Genomic DNA, 24,386 nt, shown 5'->3' with positions numbered 1-24,386 from the left:
CAGGTTGTCTCCCTTGGCTGGGTGGCACTGTCCTCGGGACCTTGCTCGGGGGAGTGGAGCCACTTCCTTCTCCAGACTTCCTCTTCGAGGCAGGAGGAGCGTTGTAGTGCCTGAACATCTCTGGATCTGCAAAAGAGGAAAGCACAAGATTCGTTAGAAAAAAAAAAGCAATATGTGGATAAGTATATTACTACTACAGTTCTATTAATCTCATATCGCCAAGTTATCAAACATATTGCTATGACTACAAGACCTGAGTTGAGGATCTGATCGAGGAAGTCGTCCTCGTCGTCGGATGATGAGCTGAGGTCCCTCTCAAGCTGGATGGCCTTTCCCTTCCCGGACTGGGCGGGAATAGCAGATCTGCGCTAATACTCTGGTTGAGGCTCCCTAATGATGAGATCGCCTGGTCTACGAGAGTGAGGAGATGGTCCAGGAGAAAACTGGTCAGTTACCACCTCAGCGCCGGTGTTGGACTGATCGGTCGCGTTATTCTCCTCAGTGGTACTCTCCACTGTGATGTTTTGGTTACATGGTAGCAGGCCCACCATCTGAAGGTTGTCCACAGTAACCAAAATTTTCACGTCCTTCTCCTCAATACACATGTTAGCCAACTCCTTTGCTCGCTTGAACATCTCTTGAGTGGGCAAGGGTTGCTCGAATGGACCCGCATGTGTAAAAGCCAAGTTGTTGGCTTTGATGTCTGATGTGAGAAAATACTCTGTATAGTATTTCTTAGGGTTCGACTTGTGAGCGATGCCACAAAGGTATTTAACCCCCTTTTGCCTGTGAAAGAGGTGGAAAAAACCTGTGTTCTTATGGCTTGGGTTAGTCCTAAAGTCGAACAAGTAATGTTTCTCGTGAGGAGTGGGCTCATCCCAGCCTTGCAGATAGTAGAGAATGTACAACGCAGACAACGCCTGAATCCCATTCGGAGCGATCTGGAAGGGAGAGATGTTGAAGTAATCCGCTACTGACCGGAAGAAAGGGTGTAGCGGGATGGTTGCTCTTGCGAAGATATGGTGCCTGGACTAGGCACAGTATGGTCCGTCGGGCCTGCTGGCTCTCTGGTGAGGGTGCAGACATATCACATTCACCCCACTCAAACCCAAGGCTTGGATGTGTTTGTCGAACATCCCAGGGTTAAGTTTTGTAGGCTTGGCAGTAAACCAGGAAGGTGTTTCTTCTCCTTCCTTCCTTGGTTTTTGGATGGCCAAGTGCTGGACCTCGGTGGCGAAATCCTGGGTGGTTTGTCTCTAAGACTTGCTTGATTTTGGCACATGGCGGGGTGGTCTCGAAGAAGCTGCAGTGTGGACCTCATTGCGTTCCACCACTTTTTGCACCGCTCTGCGGGCAACTTGAGGATCCTGGTCTTGTGGGAGTCTATTAGACTTCTTCACCCTCATTGTCAATTGTTCAGCTTGATGAAGGAACTGCTCTTCGTGAAGAAGGTACAAGGCTAAACGGGGGATGATCTACTTAAAGCGGCGGAGGCGATCCTCAGGAGTGCGACTGGTGGGAGACTTTGATGAAGAGTCGCTGCTTTGAGGGGTCTCGATCAACTGCGGGATGGACGTATCGGAGTTCGTGTGGTTGTCACCTCCCCTATAGTCAAAGCGATTCATCTACAAAAAATAAAAAATGGGGAGGTGAGTAACCATACAGATAAAATTCAACAAGAACAAAATTTATTTTTCTACTTAGAAAAATTTATCTAAGTAGTGAAAATTTAGCATGCATGGAGAAAAAAATAATTTTAGTGTTTAAAAGTGCCTAAAAAGTGCTTAAAGTGCTTAAGGCATGGTGTTCGAGTGTGCCTTGTGTGTGCCGTGTGTGCGTGCCTGCTGTCCGAGAGGGCTGGGTGATGCATTCGAGCGGATGCTTGGGCATCTGAGGAGCAGTGGTGCATCCGAGCGGCTGTGCCAGTCCGAGGAGCTGCGCCTGGTCCGAGGAGGTGATGAGCCCAGCAATGTGTGATGTCCGATCGGACACTTGATGTCCGAGGGGCCTAGTCCAAGACAAAGCAGCATCCGATCGGATGCCCTTGGGGCCGAGGGGCTATTGTGTGGTCCGATCGGACCATACTCTTTATAAAGAAAAAAAACCAATGGCCAAACTGCCATACCCCATGTCCCATACCCAAACCTCACCATAAACCCTAAGCTGAAAGCTAAGCCTAAAATCCCTAGCACAAACACATTTTTTCACCCAAAACACACAGCCATAAGATCAAAATGGGGAAATTGAAAGGTTTTTCAATGTTCTTGAGACCACATATGCCATCAAAAACCCAAAAACCCATATTCATGATTTAGGTTAAAATGACCTATTTTTCTTTAAATTCCTATGAAATTGAAGATAATATTGGGTTACCCATAATCTAAACAACATCAAAACAGCCACCAAACACATTATATCTCTAAGATTCATGGACAATTTCAAGAAAAAATCATCTATGGAGTTTCGGCCACCACATGCATGTTCATGAAATTTTTGAAAAAAATAACACAAGTGAAGATGGAAGAGAAGACTTACCCAACTTTGAAGAGCCCTTGATTTGCTTGGAGAATGCTTGAAGAAATGGAGAGATTCACCTTGAAGACCCTTGAAGTTTCGGCCAAGAGAAGGGAAAAATCAAGAGGTTTCGGCCAAAGGAGGAAGAAAAAGATGAGAGGGTTTTTTATATCTAACTTTCTTGTGTATGTGGGAATGTGGAAGTGTAGGGACCTATTTAAAGAAAAAAAAATGGGAATTACCATTTATTTTTGGACCCTTGGAATTCCTGGGATATTTTTTCTCCCCGCGATTATAAGCAATTAATTGCAGTGATCGTGGTCTGTGGAGTTGTGGTCTGTTGCATGGCGGGAAGGTGAACAGTTATTTTTTTTTATAGTGCCGTCAGCTGTGGAGAAAAAAGTTTATTATGTGAGACGTCATATAATAAACTTGGGGGGCAAATGTTATCCCCAAAATTTGAAAATGATGATGTGGCAATAGAAATGACAAGTGGCGAGGAATGGTTGGGTGACCTGGCTTAGGAGTAACCCAGTAGATCGATGAAGAATTTTGACTGGCCAGAGAAGTGTCATTGCTGACCGGGTATGACCTTGTCTGACCAGTCACGTGTTTGTCTGCCCAGGCATGACCTTGTCTGCCCAGGAATGACCTTGTCTACCTTGTCTGCCCAGGAATGACCTTGTCTGCCCAGGCATGACCTTGTCTGCCCAGGCATGACCTTGTCCGACCAGACATGACCTTGGCCGATTGGTCATGACCATGTCCGACCAATCAAGTGCATGTCTGCCCAGCTAAGTGCATGTCTGCCCGGTCAAGTGCATGCATGTCTACCCAGCTAATTGCATGTCTGCCCAATCAAGTGCATGTCTGCCCAGTCAAGTGCGTGTCTGCCCAGTGAAGGTGTGGTCGACCAGCTTGAATGAGATATGGATCGACTGGATGGAGCAGGACTACGTCAAGATTCCCAGAAACGGCTTCAACAAGAATCGGTCTTGGCATACACGGGAATCTTTCAATTTATCCCACAAATATAGTGTATTGTTACATTTTGAATATTAATGTAATTTAAATATAATAAGAATAATAAAATATCCCGATTATGGGGATATCATCTGTACGATCCTGAGCCTATAAATACAAGGCTTATGGCATCATAAAGGGACTTTTGGACTTTTGGAATTTTGAACTTTTGATCTTAATTTTCTAGAGAGAGAGAGTACTTATATTTGAGAGAATTCTTGTATTCTTGTAATCTACACTGAAGAAACTCAGTTGACTCAGGTTCATCTGATCTTGAGTGTAGATCTATAATCACAACTCTAAGTGGATTAGGCTATTACCATCACATTGGGACTGAACCACTATAAAATCGTTTGTGTCGTTTATTTTCTCTTGAAGGTTTTATCGTTTTTGACGTTCACACGTCGTTGGCCAAAAACGTGGTCAACATTTTCTTATGATATCCAAAGTGACTTGTGACTATACTTGTCACTTGGGACAAGAAATAGAACCGTTATCATTAAAGGGGTAAATCATTGATGACCATCCAATTAAAAGAAACTATCTACACAAAAAAATAAAATATAACATAAAATCTTTAAAGTGGTGATTCATACACTACGGATTAGGTCGAACAATTAATATTGGAAGACATAGAATGATGAGTTATAACCAACATAATAAAAATACAAACAAACTAGTAGCTTAAAGAAAATTCTGAACACCAATGAGGCAACACAAGACAGAGAATTTATTATTAATTGCTACTAGCAAAGCTTTCTTGAACAGTTTTATACATGGAACTGTTCGGAACCTCGAACATACAAACTCATATGACATCGACCAGATATGGGTTTGGATAAAAATCTTAAGCAGCTAGTCACAGTCTTGAATTGTTATTGAAAATATTTCTGCAAAAAGTAACACCAACAATAGTGGAAATTAGAACAGACAAGGCTCCTTGCCTAGAAAGACCAAATTCAGTCCATGTCAAGGGCTTTGTGACTTCACATAGGACTTTCTGAAATTCTTCATTCAACTCATCTAGTGATCTGGTGTTATCGATTACTATGTCTGCTTTTCTTCTTTTCAAATCTAGTGACATTTGAGCATTAATCCTGTTCTAAGCATCCTCCTCACTCGATCCATCTCTTGCCATGAGTCGCTGGAGCTGTGTTCCAGGGTCAACCCATACTACTACCTATCCATCTTGGCTTTAAACAATAAAGGAATGTCAAGAACAATCACCTTAGTCCCCTTCATCCATAACTTCAAAATTTCCCAGAATATGCATGAAGATATGTAAGGCGCTAGTAGGCTGCAAGACAATGAAAAATAGTAACTTAAAAAGTTGTACGAAGAATCATGGGCAAATTGTTCGTAACAAATTACCAAGGATAATTATGGCGATGTTAAGCATCTTTTGAGTAAAAAGCGAATGGCAAAATTTTACACATGTGACTTGTACTAGTCAGAATCATATAAGCATTAGTTCACTTTATGGTTACCAATATAGTCGAACCATTTGTTTCCTAGGGAAAAACACCTGTTAAAGGATGTTGAATCAATTCACATTAACATTATTGAGGAAGAAACTCCCAGAAGAAATGGGCGAAATGAAGATTTTGGAAAGTGGTTACACAATCTCAACAATTTCCTACAATTACAATCTAGATCTATAGCATTTTTCTTCTAAACTGGCAGTCAAACTACAAGCTACTGGTGTATATGGTGACTAATAGTAACATTTATTTGATCAATTAAACAAGGGGATGTGTCCTATAAAAAGAGCCACCAACAAGCTATTAGTTTAAGTAGTTTTCATAAACTGCATGAATTTAGCAGCGAAGGAAAAATAACTCGAAAAGACTTGTAAAGAAATCCCAGAATTTTCATGATGTAGACGATGTGGGAGTTACTTGGGATATGACTAAACATTGGGTGGCTATTTGGATTTAGTATAAAAATTTAAAAGAATTTCCATTTTCTATGTTCTTGTGGGATTGGCAAGTTTGGCTGTAATTTACTGTAGTCCTATGTTTTATTAGTGTTTCTACTATGCTGGTTTAACACACAATTACTATGGGTAACTCCATGAATTAACCCTTTTTCACCATATATTTATAACCATAACCCCTCATTAATGTTTCTCACATTAATGACCTTATAGGCACTTAAAAAGACATTAATACCCTTCAATAGATATTAAGTTGTTCTCTCTTTTGTTTGTCTTGCACGTACCTAGCAGCCATAGAAATGATCTACTCTCACAAAATATAGCAAACACATATTCTCTCTCAAATCATCAAATCTCAAAGGTCATCACCATTTTTTCGCACCAAGATTTAGAAAGTGACGTTATCTCCCACATCTCTTTTATTCTCACCCAAGTTGAATAAGATTAAATAAAAATCATCTCCCAAACTTGAAGAAGATTGAACATTTGATTTGATAATGAGTAAGTATTTTTTTATTTATAGGTTATGGGTGTCTTGTGTAATAGTTTAAATAGAATTTTGGAACTACTATACACTAAAAAATCTGTGAAAAGAAATAATTTTATGTTGAGATGACGAATTTTTAAATGATTTTCGCGATTTAAGTCACTTTGTTCACACATTATTCACGCTTTGTTCACACTTGGTTCACATTTTTGCAATTTAGGTCACTGCGTTCACACTTTGTTCACACATTATTCACACTTTGTTCACACATGATTCATACTTGGTTCAGACTTGGTTCACGAGTACTTAACACATGATTCACATTTGGTTCACATATGATTCACACTTGGTTCACACATAATTCACACTGGGTTCACACACTGTTCACACACTTTTCACACTTGGTTCACACATGCTTGCTTCACACATTTATTTCTTGTTTCTTTTGGCTAGTTTTACCTAATAACCTTTGAATTTTGAACCTTTTGTCATATGTTATACAGGTCAAACACATATAAATATTGTGGTGTTATATAATGGATCGTGGGAACAAGTTTTGAACGAAGGTTGGTCATTTAGTGCTAAACAAAGCAAGGGTATGAAGGTGCCAAAGACTATCACTTACAATAGTCTTGTTGATCAATTGTATACTTTAATCGGAGCTGACAAGTCTCGTATTGATCTTGACTTAAATGTAATCTATCATTTTGGAAGTAAAGGTATCCCTCCATCTTTGATTAGTAATGATGATGATGTTGCTTTTTTTCTTGATGAGATAGGAACATCTATTAATCATCGGACACCCCTATGTGTGTCTACTATAGAGAAGAGAAGTAACGATCCTTTGGTTACTAAAACACGTGAGTTGTATACTATTCCTCCAGTTGAAACCAAAGTGAATGATGATTTTTGCATTGATGGCAATGAAGACAGTTGTGATGATGATAATAATGATGCAGATGGCAATGAAGACAGTTGTGATGGTGATAATAATGATGCAGATGGCAATGAAGACAGTTGTGATGATGATAATAATGATGCATTAACCTCAGATGATAATGAAAATATTGATAGGTCTACCTGCAATGATGTACTTGTGAAGCATAATTTACAACAGTCAACCTCCAATGAAGTATTGAAGAGCCATGATTCCTCAAATAATAGAGGTCGTAAAGTAAGACAGGTTGGTGAAGATAATCTATGGAGTACTCCACTTTTGTTGAATCAAGGGGAAAAAGGCTATACTTCAGCCTCAACAGCTCAATTACTGACATCTTCTTCGAGTATCAATTCGTGGGAAATAAAAGAGGGTCAAATATTTGAAAACAAGCAAGAGTTGAAGATGAAACTCCATCTTTATGCATTAAAGAAAAACTTTGAGTTTAAAGTAAAGAAGTCTGCGAAAAATATATGGTGTACAGTATGTGTTGATGATAAATGCAAATGGAGGTTGAGGGCTACAAAATTGGTTAATTCCAATATGTTCGAGGTTCGCAAATTTTTCGGTGAACACACATGCTCATTGGATGTTCGACATAAAGATCACCGTCAGGCATCCCCATGGCTTATTGGACATGTCATAAGGAGAAAATTTGAGGGTGATGATGTTAATTACAAGCCAAGGTCAATTGTAAAAGATATGAGTTTATCATATGGAGTTCATATGAGCTATGCTAAAGCTTAGAGGTGTCGAGAGCATGCATTGGCTTACATAAGAGGTACACCAGAATCATCATTTCAGAAACTTCCCTCATTTCTATACATGATGGAACAAAAAAATCCTGGAACTGTTACTCATTTGCAGATGGACAATGAAGGTAGGTTCAAATATTGCTTCATGGCCTTAGGTGTTTCTATAATGGGGTTTAAAACATATATTCACCCATTTATATGTGTAGATGGAACCTTCTTGACTACTCGGTGTGGAGGTACTTTGTTATGTGCCATGGGACAAGATGCTAACAAGCAAATATATCCAATTGAATTTTCAGTAGTTGACTCAGAGAATAATGACTCATGGTTGTATTTTCTACTGAGGTTGAAGGAAGCGATTGGTGAAGTGGAGAATCTAGTATTCGTGTCTGATAGACATACTAGTATAGCAAGTGCCTTGACTAAAAATTTTCCTGAGGCACACCATGGTGCTTGTATACATCATGTTAGCATGAATATCCGTGCGAAGTTCAAAATTGACCATTGTCATGAAGAATTCTTCCTTGCAGCGAAAGCTTATAAAAAGCGAGAGTTTTTACGCCATTTTGAGAAGATTAAATTCAAAGATCTTGCAATTGCTCAATACTTAGAGAATCAAGTGGGTTTTGAAAAATGGGCTCGTTCTTTCTTTCCTGGTCATCGATATAATTTAATGACTACAGGTATTGCCGAAAGCTGGAACAATGTCATTGCTGAGGCACGTGGGTGGCCAATTACTTATCTCATGGAATTTATGAGGCACACTTTACAAAAATGGTTTTTCGAGCGTCGAACTGCAGCATGAGCGGCTACAAGTCCTCTTGCCACAGAAGTGGAAGCTGATTTGTGAAAGTTAGCAGACAAGTCCACTACCTCGTTCTCTTTTCCGTCTAGTCAGTATGAAATAACAATATTGGATGGTGATCTTGATGGAGATGTCGACCTGAGGAGGAAAACATGTAGTTGTAGAAGATTTGATTTGACAGGTCTTCCTTGTGAACACGCTCTAGCTGGTGCTCGAGATCGTGTCATTAGTCCATATAGTTTATGCTCCATATTCTACACAGTTGAAGCGTGGTTGTCATCCTATGGTGGATCTGTATATACACTGGGTAATGAAGAATCTTGGGTGATACCAAATGACATAGGAAGTATGATGATAGCTCCTCCTTTAGTGAAGCAGAAGGCTGGTCGTCCAAAGAAGAAACGACGTTTATCAAAGGGTGAGAAGAATAGCAAACAACATAGATGTAGTTGATGTGGTGTCCTGGGCCACAATCGAGTGACGTGCACCACTGTTTGTCCCCCGCCGTCTAGACATGCTTAGTTTGTACTTTTATTGTTTTACTTTGTACTCTTAAATTGCGGAATTTGAATTTTTAGATTGGTTCAGTAATACGACTTTTTGTGTTAAAGTTTGTTGTTTCAGACACACCTAATTCATATTCACACTTAATTCACACCTAATTCACACATAGTTCACACATTATTCACACATATTTCACACGCGGTTCACACCTAATTCACACATAGTTCAATCCTGATTCACACATATTTCAATCCTGATTCACACTTAATTCACACCCAATTCACACATAACTTAATAAGATAAAAGTGACAAAGATTTATCCATTCCACTATTAAGATGAAATAAACGAAGTCATTCAATACCATTTAATGAGATGAAGTTGACATAGTTTCTTCAGACATTCAAAAGTAAGATACATATATTTAAATAAAAGACAACTATGGTCTTAAGTTATGGTAAAACAAATCTACACAAGTCTTTTTTCTAAAAAAATCCATGTTGTCGTCATTTACTTCGGATAGCGGTTTTTTGGCTAGCAAGTACTCCAGATGTTTGATGACATATACCCCACAATCGCCACTACAAAGGAAATAAAGTTTTTTAATTATTGGAAGACCATAGTGATTATTTGCAATATAAATATGGTTAACAGAGTTATACCTCGTTTTGGTCTGTGGCACATTTTCTGTGCCAAGTCTTGTGAACTCAAAACGTACTTTCTCTGCTTGTAGTTGGACATCTTTCCTATGGCTTAACAGCCCACTGGATTGAATTAGAAATGGTAGCATTTTTCCCCATCTACTCATTTTATTCTCAAACTTCTTGTTGGAGACCACAGTGATATCAGAGTCATAAGCTTTTATAAGATAGCTTGTCAATGATATCTCTAACAACACCCAATGTGTCCCATAAAAATTAATTGGGGTAAACACATCATCAATGTCTTTCCAACTCCTTTTGAAATTGTTATCATCACCTACCAAGTAATCAAGCACTTCTTGTGGCCAAATGTAGCTTGATTTGATTTTCCTCTTGTTGAATTATTCCCAATGTGGTTCGAAGAACTGTTGGAACATAGAATCCACGATGGTGAATCTTTCGGAGTAAGTCTTCTTGTAAGTGTACACTCGTTCTTTCATCAATCCTAAAGCTGCATCAATGTGCTGCATGCCAAATATTATAAGTATATATACATTCAAATTATATATATTTTAAAAACAAAATTATTTCAGTAGTCTTACCAGTCCGTCCAGCCATGTACGTGGTGTAAGTAGCTGAATAAACCATTTCGCAGTGCATGAACCAGCCAAGAGAGAAATAGGCTTATCATTCTTTTTTAAACCAATTACCCATTTCTTAAAACGTCTCATTTGCTTTTCGTCATATGGCTGTAGGGGATTAATTTCACAAGGATCAGTTACAATTGTCTTTGCTTTCTTTTTCTTCTTAGTTGGATCAGTAAACTCGGAACCAAAAATTCTTTTCGTTGGAACCCTCCTTCTCTTGAATTCCACCCCAGCCATATCTTCAGGAGATACCACTTTACAGCTAGGGCTATCTTCTCCAACAACGTGCTCCATAATAAATGTACGGTGTGGTGAAGCAAGATGCTCATCTGATAATGAATCCTCAGAATCACTACATTTACATTGCGAGAGCACTAATTCAATTAGATAATCCAACTTCTCCTCCATTCTTTGTTGGTTACTTTTCAAAGTGTCAATATCAGCTAACAACTTTTCATGGTGGGTGTTAATTGGAGTTGGTATCTCTTTCTTGTCTTGCTCGTGACGATGCCCATCTACTACATCGGGCTTTGTGGGAGATTCCTCATGTTCTTCCCTTTCAAACTCCAATTCCACATCATCGTCTACAAAGTTAATAACACGTCCCATGAGTAGTTCATCTGGTCCTTGAATAATAGAGTCATGAAATTCTTTCTCTTCGGGTCTTGGATTGAGCATGGCCTTCACAAGATTCTGCAACAAAATAATAAATTAATAAGGTATAAACATTACTTATAAATCACAAACTCAAATAAAATCTTAACGACTTACACTTTTTTTCTTAAATACACCTTCAATATCTTTCTCTTTCAGCATTTTATGCGCTGACCAGCTAAGCATTCTTGGAAAGGCAAGGGGTTGTTGATCAGCAAATGCAGAGAACTTTGTGAAAATTTCATAGGCCCAATATTGCAGAGCAATGGCATAACCATAAATTGTGTACTGAGGTGCTGGTCTTTTTCTCTTTTGCTCAACATTCTTCAAGTACTTATTCCTTAGCCTTTCCATATCTTTTGTCAAGCCGAATAATGTCTTCTCGTACGATAATCTCCCCCAAGGATAGTTGAAGAAGTCATCTTCATTTTCCACCATGGAAAGGACATCAATAAAGCATTTCTTCTTTGGTTCACTAGGTAATAAAAGAGAGTCTACCAAAAAACATAGACCTAATTTCCATACGTCTTCTTTCACATCGCACCTTTTGAATCCATCTTCCAACTCTTCAGAAGACAAACATTCTTTATTGTTCAAGTATTTCTGGAGAAGTCTTTTACTCTTGGTCATTTCTTTATACTTTGCTTGATCCGGAGAAATTCCACAATTCAATCCAGTGATCAAACCAAATTCACTAATTCCAAACCTTGTATTCTGACCACAAATATTAAAATTCAAGCAGTATTCGTTCTTTCCTCTACCAACAACTCTCGTAAGCAGTAACTGGTGAATAATAACTCCAGAATATTGTAGAGGTGGAGCTAAGAAGAATTGCTTGAATGGTGACTGTTTCGCTCGTTCCAACAAGTCAAATGCCTTGAACTTCGCTATTATTGTACTCATAATGCTCCCTCCCTTATACGCAGCCTTTGCTGGATAATGCCTTTCAGTAGGAAGCATGAGGAGTGACATCTGAAAAGGTAAATTAAATAAGCGCTTAATACATAACTCAGATATATTCACACTTTCTTCACATACGGTTCACACATTATTTACACATGGTTCACGCATAGCTCACCCAAATTCACACCAACCTCACACATAATTCACACATAATTGACACCTGGTTCACACCTAGTTCACACATAGTTCAATCCCGATTCACACATATTTCAATCCTGATTCACACTTAATTCACACCCAATTCACACATAACTTAATAAGATAAAAGTGACAAAGATTTATCCATTCCACATTTAAACAACTTTTACAACAAGAGTAAAAATATATATTTTCGGTAATACATTTGTGGGGTCATATAAAAATTTACTATTGAGGTACATTTTATGTACACTAGTTTAGAAACTCCTTTTCAGAATTTGACTTGGCTTCTTCTACCCAAATTAGGACTTCAAATGTTCTCAGAGATCTCTACAGCAACCAAATCACACCAAAACCAAAATACCAAACACTGCAGCAATGAAAAGTAAAGAAAACACAGGGGAGTTCAGAGCATAAAGGTCTCCTAAGTTCATTTTGCTAGTCTTGCCATCTCAATTCGCTATTCTCAAAGAGTTACAGAGCTTCTCTTCTCTATTTTTCTCTATTCTCTACCTTTTTCACCAGCCATCTACCATACAAGTTTTCCATAACTCAGCCAATCATTTGCATCAGAGGTGTAATGATTAAAACACATCAGAAAATAATTGCCAAACCAATTCTGCAACCCAACGTGTACCAACTACTTTATAGCCTTATAGGTCTATGGAAATACTTGCTCATTCAATATACATCTATGTTACAGACTTTTTCTTCGAATTTTTACAATATTTATCATGTTTGACTGAAAAAAATCCCCCACATTTTAGTTAAAAATGCTACCTAAATAAGAAAAGTCAGTAGTTTTGATTCCTTGATCTAAAAGACCAATAATTTTGCTGTCATAAGCTATTATAATATCTTTAAATTCAAATTTACTATTATTCCATCTACATTTGATTGGACACTGATTGGACACTAATATAAGTTATACATCATAAGTTTTCATGTAACCAGTGCTTATTTCTTGGTTATATTAAAGAAATATATGTATATATATTCATGATTTCAGCCGAGGCCATACCATAATACACATCACTTAGAAATTATTTCAACACTTCAAAATAAGACAGTACAATTTGATATTGACAGTAAGTACAAGTTTCTCATCATACTCTTGCCTCACTACAAGGAAATATAAGACTAATAATGGCTTATTATAATCAAGAAAAGGTTCAAGAATCACTTTTAATAGGGTTAGTTAGTGTAGTTTCCTTTTATAATTCACACATTATTCACCATAAGTTCAGAACATGGTTCACACACCATTCACACCAAATTCACACATGGTTCGCACATCATTCTCACATTGTTCACCATAATTTCAGAACATGGTTCGCACATTGTTCACACACTATTCACACCAAATTCACACACTATTCACACTAAAATCACACATGGTTCACACCAACTTCACTTCATACATGGTTCACACCACAATCACACATGGTTCACACCAATTTCACACATTGTTCACACTGAAATTACATATGGTTCACAACAACTTCACTTCACACATGGTTCACACTAAATTCACACCACAATCACACATGGTTCACACCAATTTCACACATTGTTCACACTGAAATTACATATGGTTCACAATAACTTCACTTCACACCAAATTCACATTAAATTCACTCCTTATTTCCCAATTAAAACATGCCTCAAGTAGTTAGAAATTTAACCAAATTCCAAACCTTACATTCTTCTAACATGTTTCCAACCACAACCATCAAATCTCAAAGCATCAATATGACAAATTCAAAATAAACAAAGGAGTCATAATAACAACAAGGGATCCCAACAACAATACCTTGGGCTAGGGTATCGGGCTTGCAAGGGGAGTGTGGGGTCTTAGGTGTTGTAAACCTTGGGCTCCGGCGACGTGGGCTCGACGATATGGCTGCGAAGCACGGCAAGGCAGCAATGTGGGTGGGTTCGGGGTCGGGACCAAGCGGAGGGGATGGGTTCGTGGGGTCGGGACCAAGAGTGTAAAAGGGGCTGGTGGCTGTGGAGATGATGACGCAACTGGGAGGAGGGACGAGGTGGGTGCTGGCCGGAGTACCACCGCAGCTTCGACGGGAAGAAATCTGGGTTTGGGAGGGAGGGTGATAACTCTAGGATTTAGAGTTATTTTTATAATCTTTGAACTTGCTTTTCAAAATTAAAAAGAGTAATGAGTCCTTATTTCATGTAATTTTGTCAGTTTTAGTGTGTTATTCTAGGTAGTGAGTCTGGGTAAGAGTTTGTATTGTATTGTAATATTTTTCAGTGTTTTTATGTAAATTACTGTGTTGTATTAATCAGGAAAGGAAGCTTACAAAATATGTGAAAGGGAACTGCTGGAAGCAAAAGGGAAAAATGAATTCTGAAAGGGGCGTGTTGCTACTTCAATGCTGTAGCATCACCACTCAGCAATTCAAGAATCAGGCAGGTGACGTGGCTAAAAGACAGCTGGACTTAATGATTGAAATCAGCGCCTATGTGGCTAGAATTTTAATAACTTAAGTCAGCTGGGTGATGTGGCATTTTGAGGACAAGGTGGGAATTGACTTTCCTATTAGGGTAAAGCAAAGTACCCTAAAAAGGAGGGGGCAGCCGCAACATAAGGGAACCATTATTCTGAAAGAAATTCATCACCATTTGAAGAAAAAAAAAGAAGTACAGAGGAGAGCTGAAGAAAACAGAGAGAAAATACCAAAAAGGGAAGAGGACCACGGCAGACGCCTAGGAGGACTTGAGCTCATCAATTCATTCTACTCTTTCCTTCTTCCTTTTAATTTTGTATTAAATTTTCTCTCCATTTCAACTGTGAACAACTCTATGGATATTCTATTTGCTACTGGCTTTGTACTTTTCATTTCAGACATGAACTAATCCTTAGAGGTTTGGGTGGTTATGAACCCTACAATATGAATTAATGTTTTGATGCATGGTTAAAGTAATTGTATCCTTGTTCAATTAAGTGTGACTACTGCTATTGATTGTTATTTACTGGCCATAATTAACAATTACTGAGCTAGATCTAAGTTTGGAAAAACTTAAGCTAGCTGAACCCATTTAATTGATGCAAGAAACTTGCCTATTTGTAGGTAAATTTTAGTGGTGAAATAGGGATATTTTGCTGCCTTGTATAACACAAGATTTGATGCTTAATAGACTGTTTGCAATCTGGTTTAATACAGGAGTGTGTTGAGAGGGTTGTAAGCATTATACAGTGGGTTTTGGAAAAGACTTACTGGGGGTTTTTGAAATCTGTTAACTCTGGATGTAATTGCTGAGCCATTGCTGAACTTATGCTATAACAACTAGGAAGAAATTATAGGGGGATTAACCACCCAGATCTACTTGTTCACATAGATTTTCTCTCAAACTTGATTTCTCTTGGTTCCATTATTTTAGTTTAATTAATTCTGCATATTTACTTTTAATTCAAGATTCATTTACCCATTATTCCCTTGAATTGGTTATTGTCTTTTTGAATTGTTTTTAGTTGATTTTGCAATTATTTAGTTTAAAATCCCTGTGGAGACGATACTCATTTATCATTATATTACTTGTGCGACTACGTATACTTGCGTATTTTAATTGCTATAACTTTCGCAACAGAGGGTGTTTTCAACAGATGGGAAGGGGGAAGAGTAAGAAACTGAAATAGTTTATTTGTTTAACAAAAGGTAATTTTGTTTTAAAGAGTGAAAAATGTAAAAAACTTTAACTAAGGGTATTATAAATATAGGGCTGAATAGGGTTAATTCATGTGTTACCCATAATTGTCCTACCCATAATTGTCCTATGTTTTATTAGTATTTGTATAGATGTTTTAGTATACAGTACCTCATACTGGCATTCTAAGTTGTAAATATAAATGATGCCCCGTCAACTTTATTAATATCACCTTTCAGCTTCCTATAAAAAAATAAATCTAAAAGAAAGACCAAATTGAATTAGAATTTTCTATACAAGACAGATTACCCAAAGACCAAATTGAATTAGAATTTTCTATACAAGACAGATTACCCAAAGACATCAAACCATCCATTTTTATCTTTATTCCACTCAACTTTTACCTTAAAAACACCATAGAAGCCATTTCGTATAAGGTCCAATCCTTTTTTACTTCTCCATAAAAATTAGATTTTTATGTAGATTAATTGTTTCTGTGTTCAAATATGCATACCGATTTCCCCCTCGTCGAGGGGGTTCACCCAGCAAAAAAAAAATGCATACCGGTTGAGAAGTTGTCGCTTTCCTGGATCAGAAAATACAATCTGGCCAAGTCTAGGCCTGTCTACTTCTCCATCTGGTTGTAAAATTTCCTCTCCAAATGCTGAAACTACCTTTTTCCAGCCACCAGTGCCCTTCCTTTGAACATCTTGAACAATATACTTCAATGCATGAAACAGAAGCTAAATAGCAAACAAGCTCCAATATTTTGAAAAGAACAAATACATGCAAATAATGATGAGGAAATTCTAAATTCCAAGGTTACTCTACTAACCAAATAAATAATATGACAAACAATCTTACCAAGTTTTAAAAAAAAAATCCATCTTTATAGTGCTGAATTTTATGACGACCTAATTGATATCAAGTTATAATTTTGTTACATTAAATAAAAGCATATACAGAGGCAATTCATACCAAGTTTTCACAAATTTTCCATCTTTATATTGCTGAATGTAATAATGAACTAATTGATATCAAGCTATAATTTTGTTATATTAAACAAAAGCATACTACAGAGGCAATTTGAATTAATAATATAAGAAGCATACCCGAGCAACAACATCAGCATCAACAACTGGAATGCCATGAGCTTTGAAGAGATTGGAAACAGTGCTCTTGCCAGAGGAAATTCCACCTGTCAGTCCCACAAGCCTCATTCTTTTTCCGATTAAACTGCAGATTTTCACTCTTAAGAAACTGTTGAGTAGAATTGGAACAAGACTGAGCCTGTAGTGTAACTGAGAAATGAACATTTCAATTCCAGAAACATTTTGACATAACTTGGAGCAGGAAAAGGCAACATGGGATGCCCTATTGTATTTAATTTTTCTATACCTAATTATATGCCAAGCCCTCAGCTCCTACCTACCTAACTATCTATGAGAAGGAGAAAAAGGGCAAAACAGGTTGCCCTTCTATATTTTGTTTTCTACACCTAATTGAAACAATTTATAGGCAAAATCTTATTATCCACACATGAAGATATAGACACACACAAATTATTAAAAGAAATGATTACTACGTTATTCCAAGTCATCTAAAGGTCAACTTTCAACACATCATGAAATCCCAGAAATAACTCAAACTCAAACTCGCACTGCCAACTCAATTTCAAAATTGTTCTCTCCTGCTGATTCATAAAATATTATAGAGACAAGAATATGCATTTTCACACTATCATATCCATAGCATGTCTATCAAGAAAACCCACTCACTACAAAATTAAGTATGATTTAATGTTATAAACTTATAATTACCAAAACTTTTGGATATTGCATCAAGGCCTAGTGATTTCAAACGTGAATCATATGAAGTCTAAAGAATCTGACTAATACCAAAACGTTAGGCATTGCATTCACATCATCAATCAAAAATACCAAACTGTATCCAAGCATACATGTGCTAATATCAACTACCAAAAAAAATTCAAAAGACAACAAATTCAATTAAGTGTACTACAGTATATACACACCGCAGGCAATAGAAGTATTGCCAAGCCAAACAGAAGCATCCAACTCAAAATGTTAAGACGTTAGATTGAAAAAGTGTACAAAAATGGCTATAATCTTATCTCATCTAGAAATTACACAAATTCATGCAACCTCATATTCTCATTTTGAGTTTGTGTATTGTCTGTGTTAGCCATTTTTAACCTTGTAAGTTACACAGATTTAATTCAAGATGTTGTCAAGTTTGAGAATATGCAAAAGGTCTTTGAACTTAATAATGTGGCACACTATCAAAGTCCTTTATTTGTGTTTTTATGCCTCACGAAAAGAATAAATATATATATTGATATTGGACTCTTTGACTGTAACTAATGCCCTGCACACATTATCTGAAATAAGCTGTATGTTGCTGATGCAATATCAATAGACTAAAATCTAAAAATATTGGATCTTACATATAGGCCTTTCGAGGGTAACTGAGGATTTTCTTCTGTGCACTAATTTTTTAGTTCTGACCCCTACTTTACAGAGAGATCACATGTGTGGCCTGATTCTTGCATAAACAGTAGTCCACTCAACACAATATTCACTTATCTTATCTCATCTAGCGAATCAACTACGAAATTTGACCACTTGCCTGTATTTTTTGTGCTTACCAGCTTGTAAAGCATGAAAATTCAATATATTTTACATTCACAGATACTATCCATCATTTAACATTAGGGTTAACAATCTCCACCAATCACTCTTGTAGGTAATGCTCCTAATCCTGCTTATTTCCAGTGGCTTCACTTTGATCAATTCCTTAATGCATTGGGTGATTTCTGTGACTGAGGTGATGCTTGGACACATGATCAACTGTCGAACTTCTGCTGAGATCTAGAATGTTTTTGCTCATCTATTTGTCACCAAATCCAAGGCTAGGCTTCTACAGATCAAAGGACTTCTTCAGTCGACAAAGAAAGGCTCATCTTCCATTGATGAGTATATTTTGAAGATGAAACAGTACGCTGATGCTCTAGCTGAAGCTGGTGAATCGATTTCCGATGACAATCTCTGTCTCTATATTCTTGGACGCCTTGGTCCCGAATTCGAAGCTAAGGTGGTTAATCTCACCAATCGATCTGAGCCTCTCAACATTCAGGATGTGCAACTCAATCTACCACGGATAAACAATCAGTGATGGTGCATTCTTTCATGGCTCTTGTGTCTGTAATCACATTCAAAAGGTAATTACTATGATACTAAATAATCAACTACTTTGTGGTGCTCAAGTTCTACAGAACTATAACCCAAATCTTTCTTAAGACACCTGTCTTTCATCATCTCCCTCACTTTCTCAACCTCATTCCATCTTCCCATCTCTGCATACAAATTAGAGAGCACTACGCAGTAAGCACTATTGCCTGGCTCAAGTTCAAAAAGCTTCCAAGCTGCAAAAACTCACTGAGGTCTAAATTTCCATAAGCCTTACCACCTGCCAATAATGATCCCCATATAGCTTTCGTAGGCTCATAAGGCATTTCATTTAAGAACTTGAAAGCTTCTTCAAGATGTCCAGCACGCGCAACGATGTCAACCATGCACGCATAATGTTTGACAGTAGGAGGAAATTGATATTTACCATCAACTATAGCACGAAATATTGTGTGCCCGTATTTACAAACCCCGCATGACTACATGCAAGAAGAACCGCCAACAATGTTACTTGATCTGCTTTAACCCCTTCTTGCTCCATTCTGTTAAACCACCACACAACCTCATCTCCACTCTTAGCAAGAGCTAGACCTTGAATAATAGCATTCCACGTGAAGGTATTATTTTTCTTTATCCTTCTGAAAACAGCCAAACCCTCTTCAATCCTACCGCATTTCCCATACATATCGATTAAGGAAGTCCCCAAAATCACATCCATGTCCCACTTGTTTCTTTTTATAAAGTCATGTATCCAAACTCCCATTTCAAGGGCCACAGAATTAGCACACGCAGCCAAGGCATCGACCATGGTTACATGATTCGGGATAACACTAGCATACTGCATCTGCTCAAAAGCAATTAATGCACCATCATACTTCCTAGCATTCCGATGCCCCATGATCAAAACCGTCCAAGAAACAACATCTCTTTGGGGCATTTCAGCTTCCGACACAAGTAAATATGGCCAGCTGACGCATAGGCGTCATGTAGAGAATTCAGCACGTAAATGTCATTAAGATGGCCCAATTTTATGACGTGCGTACGGACACTCCACTTGTTTAAACTCACGAAAGTCAGACAAAGATTTAAGAAGAAAAGGGTAAGTGAAATTGTTAGGAATAGTTGAGTTTCTGAGCATGTGAAGGTATATAGAGAGTGGGGCATGGGAATTATCTGAATGAGAAAAGACCCTGATGAGAGAATTGCAAATAAAAACATGGGGTCTACGAATTTGGGTGAAGTGAAAAAGATGGGCAAAATCCAAGAGGCCAAGAGATTGGCAGGCAGTGATGAAGTGGGAACCAATGGTGGAGTCACCTACAAGGTTTTGGAGAATGAGTTGAGCCTGGGCTTGGCAGATTTGATTGTGTGAAGCTGAGTTGTTTAGGAAAGAGATTATTCTGATTATAACATTGTTGAGTTCTGGAACTAGTGTCATCTGTGAATGAAATATTATATGAATATCAATAAGTCCGCTAATAAGTTAAATCATTAATGATTTTGAATCACTTGGATGCTAAGAAGTGAAAATATGGATCACGTACGTAATTTCTGAAATATATGATAACTATTGAAAGCAAACAGACATACTGTTTTTTCTTTCTTAAAAAAAATAACAAATTCAGTTTTAATTTCTACATACCATCTAACCTTGCTGCTAGCATGTCTACTCTTAATATTGTATTTGCATTTAATTGGTTTGACTGCCCCTCAAACATTAGTGGCTTCAACTATATATGTTTCAAGACAGGGACTCTACATAGGAATAAGTTATTATTCAGGTAATAAAAATATAGAAGCACCAACTCACAAAATAATACATAGGTATTGTAGAGGTAATTAATTACAATATATATGTATAAAAAAAATAGGATCAGTAGTACAAGAATAGCTTGAGAAGGTGAAGAGAAAAAAGAACTAAGTGATGCTCCATAGAAAATGAAGTCCCTTAATGGTATTTTTTTTAGTACTAGTTTTCTGCATGAATGGGCTCTAGTTGATCTTCGTTTAGGAAAAAAAAACCATTGATAAGAAAGAGATAAATATGGTGGCCAGTTATTTGTTGGTTTGATCACACCAAAGTTAAGCATAAGTTTGCTAGCTTGGCTTGAGTTCTAAAGTTGGCAGAAAAATGGAAACTAGGTTTAGAATCAATTGATGAAGTTTGAGAGGGAGATCGGAAAAACTAACAAATTAATAAATCCTTCAGGTTTGTCCAAACCCCACCGTTTCATTTCATTCCATTTGTTTTTGACTGAAAAGTAGGAAGGGAAGATAGAAAGAAAATTTTTTACTTTTACTTTTTGACAAAGATAAAATACTTTTCTTTTTCATCAACTCTTTTATTTATTGTAAGGTGATGTTATTTAACAATTTAAGGTGTCATATACTTTACAATATTGATTAAATTAAAATGTGTGGAATTTAATATTTTTATTTAAAAGTTCAAATAATAACTAGATATTTAATTTAATTTTTTTGATTTAGAAAAAATGTAAGTTAAACTAGATATTTTTATTTTAGGGCTTGATTTTTTTAATCAATTTTGTTGAGATATTCCCAAAAAATAAATATCAAGTTTAAATCTTTTATAAAATATCTCAAATTTAACCGTGCTTTTGTATAAGAGTTATTATACCAATGAATTTCTCTATCCAAACAGCATCAATTTTGAGACAATGTTGTATACTTGGAGTTCATCAACAAAACTTGAAATTCGTCAACAAAACATAATAAAAGTAAATCATTTTTGCCACACAAAATTACATCTCAAATACTTTATAATAATACATCATTGACTTACTAACCATTTTTTTCTCAAATAATTACATCTCAAATTCTTTATAATCACACCTCATTGATTTACTAAATATTTTTTCTCAAATTCTTTATAATCATACATTATTGATTTACTAATCATTTTTTTCTCAAATCAAGTGGTCAATCTATGCAAAGTTCTAAGGTAAATTGACACACCAAAATAATGCAAATTCATATTTTTTTTTTTAAAATTACTCTATTAAGTTATGAATTACTCTATTCATCTTAGTCAAAATATATTTTTATCTCAAATTAGGCAGAGTCACAAATTCAAGGTACCATCTTATACAAATTCAATTATAAATTACGATATTCATCTTATAAAAATTTTATTTTTTTTCTCAAATCAAGTAGTTAACAAAACACAAGATAGCATCTTATACAAATTGAGTTACTATATTCATTTTATAGACACAAAATTTCATCTCAAATTCTTTATAATTATACATCATTGATTTACTAACCATTTTTTTCTCAAATAATTAGGTCTCAAATTCCTTATAAACATACATTGATTACTAACCATTTTTTTCTTAAATTAGGTGGTCAATCTACACAAAGTTCCAAGGTAAATTGACACACAAAAATAATTCAAATTCAAATTTTTTTAAACAAATTACTCTATTCATCTTATTCAAATTAAATTTTTATTTCAAATCAGGCAGAGAGTCACAAATTCAAGGTAGTTATTACCATATTCATCTTATATAAATTTTTTTTTTCTCCAATCAGGTATTTATTTACAAATCAGTGCAGTCAAGTTCAACAAAACCCAAGATAGCATCTTATACAAATTCAATTATGATTTACTCTATTAGTCGTATACAAATTCAATTGTAAATTAATATATTATGCTATTTGAATAAAAATAGTTTAAATGTTTTTAGTTTATGAATTTAGTGAGTTTGAAATAGTCACACAATCAAATAGTAAATAGAGAAATAAATCCATTATTGCTATGATAATAAATATTAAAACTAATAACCAAACACAATATAAAATAGTAAAATAATAAATAATAGATAGAGAACTATGAAGGAAACCTACAAGCACTAATAAGATTTTAGGATTGAATAGATTAATTATCAAGATTAAATAATACTCAAACAAATCATGCTAACAATACATAAATTAAATACTTGGATCTAAAGCTAACCCATTAATACTTGAGATTGTTAATATCTAACATAATTTTATTTAAAAATCCCTGCAGCCATTAAAAAAGAAAAATAAAAACTTTAAAAACCTATAATTGACTCTGAAAATTAACACATTAATACTTAATATAACTTGTACACAAAAAAAAATATATAGTTACATATAAATCCTATAAATCTTAAATAACATATAAAAAAATATATTAACACAAATTTATCAATAAAAAAAAAACTTTATCCCAAAACGTACATATATATCTTACCTACTATTCATATTCATAGACCCGTCTTAAATATCAATATTCAATATGAATATGTATATCAAAATTGAGTAATATTAAGAGCGAGGGGTTCCTTAGGTCACAGAATATAAAGCCTATTTTCCAAACATGCAATACACAATTGTGATCCATTGAAAGAAATAGATATATTAAAACTTGTGAAAGTCATAACAATTTGTTCTAATTGCAACATGGAAACTGAAATTAAATTTCTACTAAAATACGGAATAAAAAATACATCTTTTAAAATTAAGTATTTATTTCCGAACTTCAGACGAGCTCTTCCTCTAGCTTGGACTGCAACAAACGCTTCGTTCCCAACTCTAAGCTTTAAGTCGCATTCGTCCACTTCCTCCCACAATTCAAGAAGTTGTAAAGAGTTGCAAACATGGTTGGTAGATCTAGAATCAACAATCCAAACAGATTTATTATTCACTAAAATACATGTTTCTAAGATAAATGAATTATAATCATTACATTTGTTTTTCACTGCTAGAAACTTGGGGAAATCTCGTTTCCAATTCCCTTTCTCTTTGCAGTGAAAGCACTTATCTTTACATTTCTTGTTTTTCTTGTTCTTCCCCTTAAGCGTCCATGCATTTGGTTGTGCACTCGTCTTTGTAGGCTTTGCAGGCTTGGGGTTGTTGTTTTGTCCACCTTTCCTCTTGTTTTTCAGCTTTCGAAGACGAAGCTGGGTTAGCTTCAGCCTTAGCTGGATCAGCAGTAACAACAGTAGTCTTATTTTCTCCTCCCTTACTAGGTCCACCCATGATAGGCTAAAAAATCTGAAGCTCGTTCATGAGATGCGTTGGACCATAGTTGAGTTGATCACGAACATGCAGACACGGTGCCATCCGAGCATTCACGGTGTCATCATGTATGTGCAGAGATGGTGCTATCCAAGTATTTATGGTGCCATTACGAGCATTGATAGTGCCATCACGAACGTGAGGACACGGTGCTCATTCTGGGGATTCCTCAATCAGGACGAACTCAGAGTTGTCACCAATCAACTCTATGTTGATATTCTGGTTCCAATTAAGGAAGTTTTCTCCAGTGAGTTTCTCCATCGAAAGTTGAGAAAGGATGGGAGTAGACACAGACACTACTTAACTTAAAACTACAAATTATCAATAAAATAGAAATCAATCACATTTGTTCAATAAAACTTCTATTCACACAAATTTCAAGAAATAACACAACATATACCAAAAATATGTAAGATATGAGAAAAAATACAAAAAACAATCA

The 24,386-nt window shown here is 36.1% G+C and overlaps 2 protein-coding genes, 1 long non-coding RNA gene and 1 pseudogene across 6 annotated transcripts; 2 read left to right on the top strand and 2 right to left on the bottom strand.

Annotated features, from left to right (window-relative positions):
* The first annotated feature begins 5,930 nt into the window (after positions 1-5,930).
* On the top strand, positions 5,931-6,700 carry LOC133794909 (uncharacterized). Its single transcript, XR_009875332.1, has 2 exons — positions 5,931-5,974; positions 6,464-6,700. It is a non-coding gene; the product is annotated as an uncharacterized LOC133794909 (long non-coding RNA).
* A 1,022-nt stretch (positions 6,701-7,722) lies between these two features.
* LOC133816962 (uncharacterized) lies at positions 7,723-8,910 on the top strand. Its single transcript, XM_062249322.1, has 3 exons — positions 7,723-7,777; positions 7,859-8,429; positions 8,547-8,910. The coding sequence occupies exons 1-3, from the start codon at positions 7,723-7,725 to the stop codon at positions 8,908-8,910; spliced, it is 990 nt and encodes a 329-aa protein (XP_062105306.1).
* A 374-nt stretch (positions 8,911-9,284) lies between these two features.
* LOC133794877 (uncharacterized) lies at positions 9,285-17,990 on the bottom strand. 4 transcript variants are annotated; one of them, XM_062232322.1, is made up of 6 exons: positions 16,781-17,990; positions 16,233-16,390; positions 11,019-11,873; positions 10,203-10,940; positions 9,622-10,124; positions 9,285-9,540 (listed from the first exon to the last, which is right to left on the bottom strand). In XM_062232322.1, the coding sequence occupies exons 3-5, from the start codon at positions 11,871-11,873 to the stop codon at positions 10,002-10,004; spliced, it is 1,716 nt and encodes a 571-aa protein (XP_062088306.1). In that variant the 5' UTR covers positions 16,233-16,390; positions 16,781-17,990; the 3' UTR covers positions 9,285-9,540; positions 9,622-10,001. The 4 variants fall into 4 exon arrangements, with proteins under 4 accessions (XP_062088306.1, XP_062088298.1, XP_062088314.1 ...); XM_062232314.1 differs by having other exon boundaries at positions 16,233-16,377; XM_062232330.1 differs by having other exon boundaries at positions 16,233-16,367.
* A 556-nt stretch (positions 17,991-18,546) lies between these two features.
* LOC133794903 (pentatricopeptide repeat-containing protein At5g66520-like) lies at positions 18,547-21,177 on the bottom strand (annotated as a pseudogene).
* Positions 21,178-24,386: the final 3,209 nt, after the last annotated feature.

The sequence above is a fragment of the Humulus lupulus genome, chromosome 1, assembly GCF_963169125.1.
Source record: "Humulus lupulus chromosome 1, drHumLupu1.1, whole genome shotgun sequence".
Lineage (NCBI taxonomy): Eukaryota > Viridiplantae > Streptophyta > Magnoliopsida > Rosales > Cannabaceae > Humulus > Humulus lupulus.
The sequence above is the reverse complement of the archived record's forward strand: the minus strand, read 5'-3'. Positions and strand labels throughout refer to the sequence as shown.

What these genes read in the sequence shown, in the direction of transcription:
- LOC133816962 (XM_062249322.1), top strand. Translation starts at nt 7,723, where the DNA reads ATGATGGAACAAAAAAATCCTGGAACTGTTACTCATTTGCAGATGGAC. An exon ending in TTTGCAGATGGACAATGAAG is followed by an intron (nt 7,778 to 7,858) that starts GTAGGTTCAAAT and finishes TTATATGTGTAG; the next exon opens with ATGGAACCTTCTTGACTACT. An exon ending in AGGCACACTTTACAAAAATG is followed by an intron (nt 8,430 to 8,546) that starts GTTTTTCGAGCG and finishes TTTTCCGTCTAG; the next exon opens with TCAGTATGAAATAACAATAT.
- LOC133794877 (XM_062232322.1), bottom strand. Translation starts at nt 11,873, where the DNA reads ATGTCACTCCTCATGCTTCCTACTGAAAGGCATTATCCAGCAAAGGCT. An exon ending in GTGTATTTAAGAAAAAAAGT is followed by an intron (nt 10,941 to 11,018) that starts GTAAGTCGTTAA and finishes ATTTTGTTGCAG; the next exon opens with AATCTTGTGAAGGCCATGCT. An exon ending in GTACATGGCTGGACGGACTG is followed by an intron (nt 10,125 to 10,202) that starts GTAAGACTACTG and finishes TTTGGCATGCAG; the next exon opens with CACATTGATGCAGCTTTAGG.